We start from the raw sequence: 13,264 nt of genomic DNA on the forward strand, positions 1-13,264 counted from the left end.
ACACAGTACTTATCTGTTTATAAAAAATTACTTAGCATCAAATAAAGTTTTCATGTACTTCAGTTGGTAATTATACCTCTCTTTAGATGATACAACATTTATGAGCTAAGACTGCATGATAGAAGATGTACAAGAAGTTATATTGATCAAAACGATATTAACGAAAATTGCGATAATAAACCATAGAGTATATTATATGTGCGCCCCAAATAAAAGACTTTATTAGTACAAATGAAACTCTTATTTGGGAACATGATTATAGTCAATCATGCAGATCGTTCGCTTCAGAGTATACTGAAAAAATGATAAAGTACATAGCAGGTTGCGTAGTTATATTTCTAAAAAATACAATACATTGTGCTAGGTGCTGTGATATTTTAGATACATCAAAACTGATTCAGGTACTATTAAAAATAACTTGGACAATAAATCAAAACTGACTTTGATAAAAAATCTTGGAGGTTTAAACTTTGCATCTGGAGATGTTATTTTCAAAACCACAGAAAACACAATCAGGCAATGTTCTGATTGAATTAAAAAAACATGTTAATATGTTCATAGCATACGAAATCTTTCTCAGCATTTATTTTAGATAATAGATACCATTTTTTAAAACAAGAGCCTTTACATGATCATGATAACCATTTAATTTGACTAATAATAGAAAAATACATCGATCTCCGATTAAATACGAGTGTGATATGCAAAACGATGCAACCAAAAGAGTTAAAATGATAAATTAACTATATTTCAGGGTCAACAAAGAATTGTGAACTGCATCTGTGACTTTCATAAGTTACTAAGAATACATAAATAAATAATTATTTATAATGAACAATGAACATCGATTTATATTTACTATGAAAGAATGTATATTACGCTTATTACTAATGTACATTTGTATACCGAAAGGAATTCATCAACTAATTGTCTCTACACTACGATTATTACAGTACAAAAGTCATTCTCATATTTTTATACTAAACAGATACTGCCCTGCATCTCTTTTCTTTCCTGACACGCCCTCCCTCCCATATTATTACTGCGGGACATTGTGCAGCTTTATAGACATCGCATTGGCTTAGGTATAGTTCTGCTATTCGATTATTTCACATCTCTATGTATGTAACTACGCTGAACGGTGTAGTAATTTTACCTATTTTTTAATAATTCGTTTTCAAGTACAAAAGCAAAACAATAATGTATCAAAATTTTCTCAGTAAGGATAAGATCACTATTTGTTCTTTGTATGAATTACAAAATACTTCATTGTCAATTCGTTCCATTGCTATGACAGTAATTTATACATAAATGAACAAACTGATAGAAAATAAAATTTTTTACTAGTAATATAATACATAATGAAAATAGTTTTTAAACGCATATTACTCAAATACAACAATTTCATTATTATAATGTCATGCGGTAAATTCTTTCTGCAATTGGACAGACAATTACATTTTTTTTGTATACAGTGCGTTCTGATTTTGAGCCCGGAAAACTATACCACGAGATAAAGCTCATCAAAAGCTCTCGAAAAGCTTTTTACAAAATTTGGATTCGATGGATAATTAACGAGATATTGTTGATTTAATAATCGATCAATTCCTCCAATCACAGAGCACTTAGCCTCAGGAGGCGGGGCCTAAGCATTGTGGAGGGGCGAATACGCATAGCTAAACTCTTTTATGGAGAAGGTGGTAATAGGTATGCCAGGAGACAAGGTTACCGACTGCAGAGATTTGATCAGTTACCTTACCAGCGCACAATTCAAATAGCAAGGCCGAAGTATTTTAACCGGAGATCTGATTTTTGAGAAATGATTACGCACGTCCACTACACTTATTCAGTGCATATTTTTTTCTCAGTAAATTTCACAGAGAAACAATTCAATTCAAATTTTTTTTAACATACATCGCCTGATAAAATAAACCAGAATGTGAGAGGGTCTCATGCGTTGAGCTCGAATACTCAGTAAAACTCTTGATCTTTTAACGTTGAACTACTTGGAGATAAAATTTTAATTTTTTGTACACTGTAGAAGAAGCTCATTTCACGCATTTACTTGGTCAAATTTTTTTATTTCATCAAACTTTTTTTGTGATTTACGAAAATAAAAAAAATAAAAAATAATAAATGAAATTACGATTAAGCAAGACATGTGCGTTTATGGGGCCCATCTCTCTAACGTGTAAGATTTTACTAAAAAAGGATCAGTATTTAATCCATACGAAGCTTTATCGTCTGAGAAATAACAGCTACATCAAGAAACTAGAGAAAATCTCACGCTTTCAGCGCGATGGCTCAGCGCGAATCAGAATGCTTATTTTTCTATCTACTTGTCGATAGGTCTTGAACCTCTTGGTCCCTGGAGTACCACATAACTATTTGAAAAAAAAGCAAGAAAATTCCGCGGATCGAGCTTGTTCATTTATCAAAAATCTTCTAAATCCAGAGCTTCGATTATCTAATTTTAAAACATAACTATTTTTATGCCCTCCAACGTCATAAGCACTAAAAGTTCAAGTAGGCGGAAAGGTCCAACATGGTGAGAGTAATTGACTAGCAGAAGCCCCAATTTTTATTTTTGTTTACCTTTTTTTTTTTTTATCTATGGAAAAAAATTTACAAAATTTTGAAACTACTTTAAAATAAAAAAAAAGTGTAAAAAAGGATGAAGCCCATTTTACGCTATCTGTTGGTCAAATTTTATGCATTTTGTCAAACTTCATCGTCTAAAAAAGGATTAGTATTCAATCTATACAAAGCTCTATCGTTTGAAAAATTACAAGTAAATTTAGAAACGCAAGAAAATCTCACGCGTTAAGCGCGATTGCTCAGCGCGAATGATTATGCTTGTTTTTCAATCTGCGTGTCGATAGGTCTTGAACCTCTTGGTCACTGGAGTACCACGTGACGAATAATTGAAAAAAAGCTGAAAAATACCGTGCATCGAGCTTGTTTATTTATCGCAAAGCTCTTACGTTAATCGCATTATTATCTAAGATGACATCATAGTTATTTTTAATTCTTCCAACGTCCTCAGCATTAAAAGTTAAAGTAGGCGGTAAGGTTTAGCATGGTTATCGTGTTTGATAAGCAGAAGCCCCAATTTTTATTTTTGTTTACTTTGAAAAAAAAATATCTTTTATTATCTATGGAAGAGCAGGTTTTTAATCAATTATTACATCAATACACGTTATCAAAAAGTTAGTTATGCTTGTATTTTGTGGAATCGAATGAAGACCATAGTTTAGCTACATTGGTAAGATGAAAAACTCTGGATTTTTATATCTCATGGTTGAGTCCGTCTGATGTCAATTTATTTATTCGGTACACGAAGTGCCTGTATTCGAATTTGCCTTTAAGCGGGCGTTCATGTTCCTGCAGGTCAGACTGACTTGCTTACAAAAAATAACTTTCTTAAGAATCCGCTAGGCTCATTAGGACATTGTTTTTCGTGAAAAATCGATCGTCCTCTTATTTATCATTTCGCGCAAGAAGGTTGCCTTGGTCTGTTATGTCCGTTTGTGAGTGTCGTGATGAATCGTGCTGTGCAAAACTACGCAATCGAGGACTACACGCAGATGGTTCATTTTTTTTATCTTGCCGGAGGAAATCTTGAAGAAGCTGCTCGCCAATATCGTGCTCGTTGGCCTCTCCGTTGTCATCCGAATCCAGAAACGATTGGTGCTTGTCACCATCGTTTTATGGAAACGGGCAACGTTTTACCATTTCGCGGGGATGCTGGTCACCCACGTAAGGTTTTAGTGCCAGAAATGGAAAAGTTGATTGAGGACATGTTTGAAAATGACCCTCGAACATCAGTTCGTGCTGTCGGATGCCAGCTAAATGTTACCCCTAGCAGAGTCCACGCAGTAATACCCGTACCACTATCGGCGCGTGCAAGAGTTGCTGCTTAGTGATCACCAGAGCCGTGTAAATTTTTGTGGCAGTTTTTTGGCCCAAGCTCGGGCTGATGCTCATTTTGTTAATACGATCTTGTGGACTGATGAGTGTACATTCACTAGGAATGGCATGCTCAATCAACATAACTATCATTTCTGGGCTCATGAAAATCCTCACCTCACGCGGGCGACGAGTTTCCGGTATCGATGGAGCATAAATGTTTGGGGTGAAATCATTGGAAATATCGTCGCAAGTACTTTAATATTTTTTTTGCAGTGTTTTCCGTCTAAAATTTGTTTGTAGAGTGTAAAAAGAATTTTACTTCTGCGGATTGGTGTTTTTTTAATTGCAACTTAAAATATTTTAAAGCTAATTTTTCATAATTTCGTGGTACTGTTGTATTAACAAATGAAAAATATCATTAAAACCGTTTTAATTTATTATTTTTTTTAGAAATAAGAAATCCGATTAGGATTAATTTACGTTTTGATATTGACTCTCCGATTCACTTAATTTGTAGATTGGTCCCGTATTTTTGCCTCCTCGGCTGAACAGTGCAGCGTATCTCGATTTTTTACAGAATCAGTTGCCTGGGCTTTTAGAGGACGTCCCACTTGCGACACGACTGAGACTCATCTACCAGCATGATGGAGCCCCAGCCCATTTTACACGTAATGTCACGAGGTACCTGAATGACACCTTCCCGGAGAGGCGGATAGGTCAAGGAGGTCCAATAGCGTGGCCAGCCCGTTTCCCCGACCTAAACCTGCTGGACTATTTTCTGTGGGGCTGCGTCAAGGAATCAGTGTACAAAATTCAACCTGTAGACACTAAGGATTGCAGACAGGGAGTAGTCCAGGCATTCGATGAGGTGCGAGAGATAGGAATGGCCCAAAGATCTGTCAACACTATTGTTCGAAGAGCTAATTTAGATGTCGAAAACAATGGAGAGTACATCGAACAGTTGTTGTAAAGGTACAACAAGATTCGAAATGTTATTGTAACTATTTTGCAGTCCATTAATATGATTTTTTACAACCTGTTGCAGCTTTTAGAGTAGATAAAAAATGAGGCAGTCAAAGCGTCCTGTAGAACCAGCAATGGAATTAGTTTTTTTTTAAACACGCCAGATATATTTAATAATATAGTGTCAGTCCAAAGCCTGGGAAAAGTGTTACGGAACAAAAATCTTATAAGAATAACAGTTACCAAGAGGTTCAAGACCTATCGACACGCAGATTGAAAAACAAGCATAATCATTCGCGCTGAGCAATCGCGCTTAACGCGTGAGATTTTCTTGCGTTTCTAAATTTACTTGTAATTTTTCAAACGATAGAGCTTTGTATAGATTAAATACTAATCCTTTTTTAGACGATGAAGTTTGACAAAATGCATAAAATTTGACCAACAGATAGCGTGAAATGGGCTTCTTCCTTTTTTACACTTTTTTTTATTTTAAAGTAGTTTCAAAATTTTGTAAATTTTTTTCCATAGACAAAAAAAAAAAAGGTAAACAAAAATAAAAATTGGGGCTTCTGCTAGTCAATTACTCTCACCATGTTAGACCTTTCCGCCTACTTGAACTTTTAGTGCTTATGACGTTGGAGGGCATAAAAATAGTTATGTTTTAAAATTAGATAATCGAAGCTCTAGATTTAGAAGATTTTTGATAAATGAACAAGCTCGATCCGCGGAATTTTCTTGCTTTTTTTTCAAATAGTTATGTGGTACTCCAGGGACCAAGAGGTTCAAGACCTATCGACAAGTAGATAGAAAAATAAGCATTCTGATTCGCGCTGAGCCATCGCGCTGAAAGCGTGAGATTTTCTCTAGTTTCTTGATGTAGCTGTTATTTCTCAGACGATAAAGCTTCGTATGGATTAAATACTGATCCTTTTTTAGTAAAATCTTACACGTTAGAGAGATGGGCCCCATAAACGCACATGTCTTGCTTAATCGTAATTTCATTTATTATTTTTTATTTTTTTTATTTTCGTAAATCACAAAAAAAGTTTGATGAAATAAAAAAATTTGACCAAGTAAATGCGTGAAATGAGCTTCTTCTACAGTGTACAAAAAATTAAAATTTTATCTCCAAGTAGTTCAACGTTAAAAGATCAAGAGTTTTACTGAGTATTCGAGCTCAACGCATGAGACCCTCTCACATTCTGGTTTATTTTATCAGGCGATGTATGTTAAAAAAAATTAGAATTGAATTGTTTCTCTGTGAAATTTACTGAGAAAAAAATATGCACTGAATAAGTGTAGTGGACGTGCGTAATCATTTCTCAAAAATCAGATCTCCGGTTAAAATACTTCGGCCTTGCTATTTGAATTGTGCGCTGGTAAGGTAACTGATCAAATCTCTGCAGTCGGTAACCTTGTCTCCTGGCATACCTATTACCACCTTCTCCGTAAAAGAGTTTAGCTATGCGTATTCGCCCCTCCACAATGCTTAGGCCCCGCCTCCTGAGGCTAAGTGCTCTGTGATTGGAGGAATTGATCGATTATTAAATCAACAATATCTCGTTAATTATCCATCGAATCCAAATTTTGTAAAAAGCTTTTCGAGAGCTTTTGATGAGCTTTATCTCGTGGTATAGTTTTCCGGGCTTAAAATCAGAACGCCCTGTATAACTAGTATGATTTCATACGCTTGTACTACTTGTAATATCCATTATATTTATTATTTGGGCATTGGTAACAAATTTATACATACTTGTAAGTATCAGTAAAATATTGTCAGTAAAACAAAATTTGATAATATTTTTTCTTAATGTCGAGATCAGATACGGCAGCATATAATATCGATACACCTATATTTTTGTCACTATTATTATGAATACTTCATCATTTTTTTATAAAACTTTAACCTCATTGAAATTTCAGTAACAATTACTAACATAGTCTGTGTTACGTAAAAAAAAAATACTGAGAGACAAAACGTAATAATAGTCAATAATTAAATATAATATTATAATGTATTTCGCAGATTCATTTGAAAAAGAGAGAACTAATACCTAGAATCATATTTATGATCGTATTAAAATGAGAGTTAACCAAGGATTCCGAATTTTGGCACTATGGATAATAGAAACGTTGTAAGACGCTGTCTCAGAAATCCCAAAGCGTTTTGAGAAGCTTTCAAATTCGGCTATGAATTAATTAATATCATAATGGCAATGATATCAGATATCAGAACAGATATTTGGGGCATAAGATGTTTGTCAGTGATATTTGTTCAAAAGCTGCTTAATTTTGACCGGAAAATCTCATTTTCTTAAAAGAGTCATAACTGGTCAAGAATTATGGGTTATATAATTTTCGAGATACGCGTTACGTTCTACGTCTTTTAATGGGGCCACACCCTAAAAGGCCATGTTTTTATATACATTCGTTCTTTTAAAGAGTTTTAATACATAAAGTATGGAAGGGTGGTAGAAAAAGGAATAAGATAACATTTCTCTTGCATCTCCCTCTATTCTCTTTATTGATTGATTACCACCATCGGCCATAGACAATTAGTGAAGAGGGCAGGTAAAAATATAATGACAGCGGTTGCCTTCTACCCCTATCTACACTTGAGACATAGTGACACGAGGTCCTATGGTTTTCCTACATTTCTTTTTTTTTCTGTGTGAGTGGCGTTATTTCAAATTACTGCACAAAATGGAACAGTAATATTATAAATAATGATTACAGTAGCAGTAGTTCATGCAATATAGAAGTGTTCAGAAGCAAAAAGGGAAAAGTATACTAAATATGAAACAGAAATCTTACCTTTGCTGTCCGCAATCAAAGGCGCGAGCTCTGGACACTCGTTTTTTAAGAACTCGTGTTTTTGTCTATGATTAAATTGATCCATGTTGGTCTTTATTTGTTCATTACTTTTATTTAACGCACAGTCATATCCTCTAAGCGTGTCTAGACCAAAATCAGTTTCATCAAGTTGTTGAGCTAAACGTTTTTGAATATTTCTAGCTTCTTTTTCTTCTAACTCGGCATTAATAGTATCTACTCGACTAGCAGAAGCGTAGTCAGCATCAACATAATCAGTCGAAAAGTAATTTTTTTTCTTTTGACCCCATGCTTTATCATTGGGAAAAACAAAATTTTCGTGAATATCTTCATTGCTAGAGGTTATGAGTTGGATTTTTCTATCTTTGTCATTAAATGTCATAACTTCATCTTCACTATTATAACTTTTTAAATCTTCTGGCTGTTCACTTCCTCTCAATATTTTGTTGTTATGTAAAAGTGTATCCTCATAGTCGATGGCTGCACTGACTATTGCTTCATCGGGCCAGTATGTATGTTTTTTCATTATTTTTGCTACAGGGACATAAAATAATTTTATTTAAGTTAAGACTTTCAGTACAATTTTGTCTTTGTTATTTTTTTTTCTCTGAGAACTTGAAAGGCCAACACAAGAAATGAGTACTACTTGTTAGTTAAATAATGAATATTCAAAATTTTGTAAAAAAGGTATGAATATAAATGTATTGCGAGGGTGAGATGTGGTAATTTTGAAACGTTTGGTATTATTGGTTGAAAAAGGCAGAGAGGGTGTGTGTATTGTGCGAAAATAATTCAGGAACCATTAAGCATACGTTGGGTGGTTGTGAAGGCTGGGAGAACGGCTGTATATTAAGTCTCAAATTCGCTGAGATAGAAACCAGAAACCTATTGTGTAATGTAGGATATACTGAACTTGTAGCTAAGAACTTTAAATGTTTGGAATCTAAATTAAAGAAAAAAAAAAATTAGACGATAATTAAAGCTAGTCAAGCTTAGTGTTTTTGTAATATTATTGTAGTACTTAAGAAAAAAATACAGTATGCATGGGAAGCGCTAATATTGTCAGCTAATTCTTGTACGTGGAAACATTTTTTGTAAGCTCCTGTATATAACTTTGAACAACATATTGGTAACTTAATTTTCTAAGTGTAAATAGTCAATTAGCTTTTTTGTGAACTAAGTCCGTTTTCTGGGCTAACAGGCTGATAACGAATGAATACAATAACTATGGTGGTCGTTTTGACAGATATATCAATCATATTGGCATTCGTACATTTATACATCTTATCCATAATTTCACACACATGCTCATTACAATTATTCTTATGGCTATCAGTATTTATTAGCTCACTTTTTGACATTACTATTCTATTGTTCTCACAGATTTTTCCATGATAGCCAGAGCACAGCTTCGAACATTTAAGACCATGCCTGCGACATCCACAACGGTTACTTCGACAGTTTCCCTCACACGAACATATTTTTATTTAAATGCTGTCTGGATTTAGCGTATTAGTCTAAAGAGGCAACAAGACATTGCCGCAATTTTTGTATTTGTACTATTCTTGCGCTACCTAAGATTTAAAAAAAAAAATTGAAAATCCAATGATAAATAACAGAGGTACAGTCTTTTTCTTTCGCAAATTTGAAGTTCTTTGATCGACTTTTCGATCACTGCTTGCTCTGGACGTCAAATAAAGTCATCAAATCTGCTTTTGCCCAAAATGATTCACTTTTTTTGGGTAAGAGTGTATCTGTTCCAACCGCAGCTTTGTCATCCCAATTTATAAATTCACAAAATGTGATCATAGAATTATGTATACCTGTGATTTTTAGCGTGAAAGTCTACAGCAACTTTTTTTTCACGTAACGTAAAACTACCAGCTACTTTTCGGTAAAAATCGCATAATACTACAGCCATTTGTTATTGAAAAAAAAACCATACCTTTGAAGTAGCACATTTTTCGGACACCATTTTGACGGTCTAAAATGAAAAAAAAAAAAAAAAAAAAAAAAAGACTACGTACATAGCATCATTTTTGACGGCGACTTAAAAAAATACCATTAAATATTTAATGCTTTTTTATAAACAACTTTCCAAAATACCATTAAATATTTAATGCTTTTTTTTAAACAATTACGATTTATTTTGAACCAATGAATATTATTTTATGTAAATTAAATTATGTATTAGGGACCATAAAAGACATATGACCAAAAATTTCTACATACGTAATCTTTTTACTTTTCCAATTAAAAATAAATGAATAATTAGGAAATTCTGACACCACTTTTTTAATACATGCGTAGGTTGTTTACCAAATTCAATCCAAGTAGTCTTAATTGTTCAGATTTCTACTATCTACAAGTTAAAAAAGCCTGATTATCATATTTATAATAGGTTTGGAGCAAATTACAAAAAATTTATTTGTTGCGATTTTTGCACAATATACAATTAATTCGTTATGTGTTGTATGTACATGTTATCATAACCTTTATGTATAAAAATGGATAACAAACTGAATATAATAATATTGGATAAAAAGATTGGTGTTGGCTCAGTGGTGAGTGTGTTTGGTACTGACACAACACCGTACTAGGGGTCGTAGTAGTTTCAATTCCCAGTAAATGCAGATTTTTTTAAAAACTGTTTTCATCGGAAAAATTTCCTATAAAAAGCCCAGGCAGTCTCGGGGCACGTTTTTCCGTGGAATTTTTTTCTTTGCCCCACGGGTCTCTGGGCTTGGCAGAATGTGAAACAGTATTAGGGCTATAGTTAGTGATTAGCAGAACTGATGCCAGGTGAGAGTGGTCCGTGAAACATGGGGCTCCTTCGGAGATGTTAACTAGTTTGGATCTGATGCTTTGGCAGACAGCGCTGGCTTAACCAGCGAGGAGTGGACGTCCCGAAAAATTGAGTCTTTTCCAGGGAAAGGCTACACAATTGCAAGTGAACCCAACGCACTAGTGCTGCCGATAGGGTCAACTTAACAAGCAAGGTGTTTCACCGAAAATATTCCTACTGTGTCTATGGTATCATGGGTATGACATTAGTTAAGTGATTGGTAAATTAGTGCAGCAGTTAACCCCCACACAGGTGGTGAGTAGGTGGCCCTAGTGACTAGGCCAGTAGGCTGTTATCGTGACCCTGTATATATATATATATATATATATATATATATATATATATATATATATATATATATATATATATATATATATATTAGTAATAATATTGGATGAAATTTAATCATTACTTCTAAACAACATACGTTATAATAAAGCTCTGCGACATCTATATCGCGTAGAGGGGTCTGTAGAAAAACTCCCTGCTCTCTTTTTCTCCTTGCTTGAGAGAGAGAGAGAGAGCGAGCAGCAGTTCAAAAATGCTCTTAAGTACTCACCTACACTACGTTTATTTATTTTTTCGAGCTGTGAGAAAACTTCTACATAGAGCAAGCGATAAACTCAGATATGACCATAAATTTGTCGTGTAATGCATGTTATCTCTGTCGGTAATATGAAACGTAGTAAATTTCTAACCTCAATCTGAATACAGATACAATGATTAAATGATTGTTGAAAAATCTTATGAAAATCAAACATGTGACTTTTACAGCAATCGATGCCCAGGAGTCTAAGAAATAATTATATTAGCGTATAATGTTTGAATGCTGTTGATATGCAAAAATGTTTATTAAATAATAAAGTTTTTAAGATGTCATTTAGAACCTAATAAAATTTTAAGGATTTTTAATAAAATTAAGTTGTTCTGACCAACTTCTTTTGCTGACTAACAACTCTCGCTTCGCTCGGGTCTTAAATGTTAGTATATGATATAGGCCCTTCACTTTTTCCCTAAACAGAACCTATTACCACTGAAGCCAATTGTTTTCTGATGGCTAATGAACCATGAATTTCCGGCCAAAGCCGTAAGAAAAATAGTATACATTACACGGGACGTTCATTGATAATCCACTCCGGTGTGGGTGGTTTGCCCCCCTCAGTTTCGCCTCAGGGGACAACTTCACCGCCAGGAGCGGATCAATGAGTTTCATCCCTCGTAATGTAATGTACTATTACTTTACGTTAAATACAACAGAACTGCTTCAGCACCTCAAGTACTCCTTAGCTTTATGGTAGAGTTTGTAGAGTTACTAGTTATTAAGAGAAGGGCCCTAATTGTACACCTGATGATTGCATTCGTTTCTCAAATGATTGTTATATTTTTCTTCAATTCAGAAAATTCTTAATAAATTCACAAATAACTTTATTATTGAGATATAACATGTTGAGTTTATACATTTTTAATGAATTCGTTTTCAATTTATGTTAAGAATTTAAGGTGAATTCATCAAATGAATCTGAGTAGTTAATAAACTAAATGAGTAATGGTGTATACCTTTTAAAGGAATTTCACAAAGACTTAAGTGGGTTATCATGCTGCAGTTAATCTAAAAAATGAAATTTCGGATGACGATAGATAAATTAGGCTTACTCATAACGAAGTGTACAGAATTCTGTGCTCTGTAGCTCTATAATCAGAATGTAAATTCTTTCATTTGGATACATCAGACTTGTACCAAAGGGTTGTTAGAAGATACCTCGTGGGGTATACGTCTTTAAAAATTTTAAGAGTTAGAAGAGGCTTGGGGAGGTTTAGACGACAGAGAACAAAGGCGCTTGGTTTAGTGTTTGCGGTTCTGGTTTGTTGGACGGAATGGAAAAAATCTAAGGAGAGTAGGAGTATTTTTGGCTCTGTAAAGAAGTATTTGGGAAACTGACTTACCATGCCTCTAATTTCCTTCCAGGGGAAATATTCTAGTGACGTGACCACCATTTAGCTGTGAGTTAAGCAGGCATGTAGCTATGCCACATAGTAACTCTTATACAGTAAAAATCGCTTTAGAACTTGCAGTGAGTGGTCGCTACCTAGCGAGCGGTAGGCGATAACATCAGAAGTGACATTTGAAACTTGAACTAGGTATGACGTTTAATATCAAAACTATGAAAATGATGAAAATCAATGACTATTTATCATCTTAATAATAAATAATTAAAAAATGATACCTCGGACAGTAATTACTGACCATACTATTTTATTTTCAATAAGTATATGATGGCCGTAAGTGATATGAAAAAAAACCACGTAAGTTTCTCTATTAAAAGATGACAGTAGGATATAACACACTCGGGTGATCTTAGACGGCGTTTTTATTGACAAATGCTACGATCGGTGTACGAACATGCGCACAGCTCTATGTAACATAAGTTCTTTGAATCTCGTTCGCCACATGTTACGATAAATCTTTATATAATGATGGGTGTCACTGTACGTTTACTGAAGGATGACAACGAGTCAATTAACTCCCAGCATAAGACACTAAGTCATACGGTCACGCAAATGAATGAACACACACACGCAATAAGAAGTGCACATACTTACACATCATAAATAGACGACATAAATATACATTCACATTAACAATTTTTTGAAGACTTTTTTAGATGCTTTAAAAATAAAAATAAACGGATATGCAACAAAAATTTTTTGAAC

The 13,264-nt window shown here is 34.1% G+C and overlaps 1 protein-coding gene across 1 annotated transcript in view; it reads right to left on the reverse strand.

Moving 5' to 3' along the window:
• Window positions 1–13,264, reverse strand: part of Sas10 (UTP3 small subunit processome component Sas10) — a 143,181-nt gene that overhangs the window by 46,117 nt on the left and 83,800 nt on the right. The window contains exon 2 of the mRNA XM_089598543.1: window positions 7,690–8,241. Coding sequence (XP_089454669.1) covers window positions 7,690–8,241 — 552 coding nt within the window. The remainder of the gene's footprint in view (window positions 1–7,689; window positions 8,242–13,264) is intronic.

This window comes from Copidosoma floridanum, unplaced genomic scaffold (genome assembly GCF_036245765.1).
Source record: "Copidosoma floridanum isolate Cflo_tuat_1 unplaced genomic scaffold, Cflo_Japanese_pri ptg000006l, whole genome shotgun sequence".
Lineage (NCBI taxonomy): Eukaryota > Metazoa > Arthropoda > Insecta > Hymenoptera > Encyrtidae > Copidosoma > Copidosoma floridanum.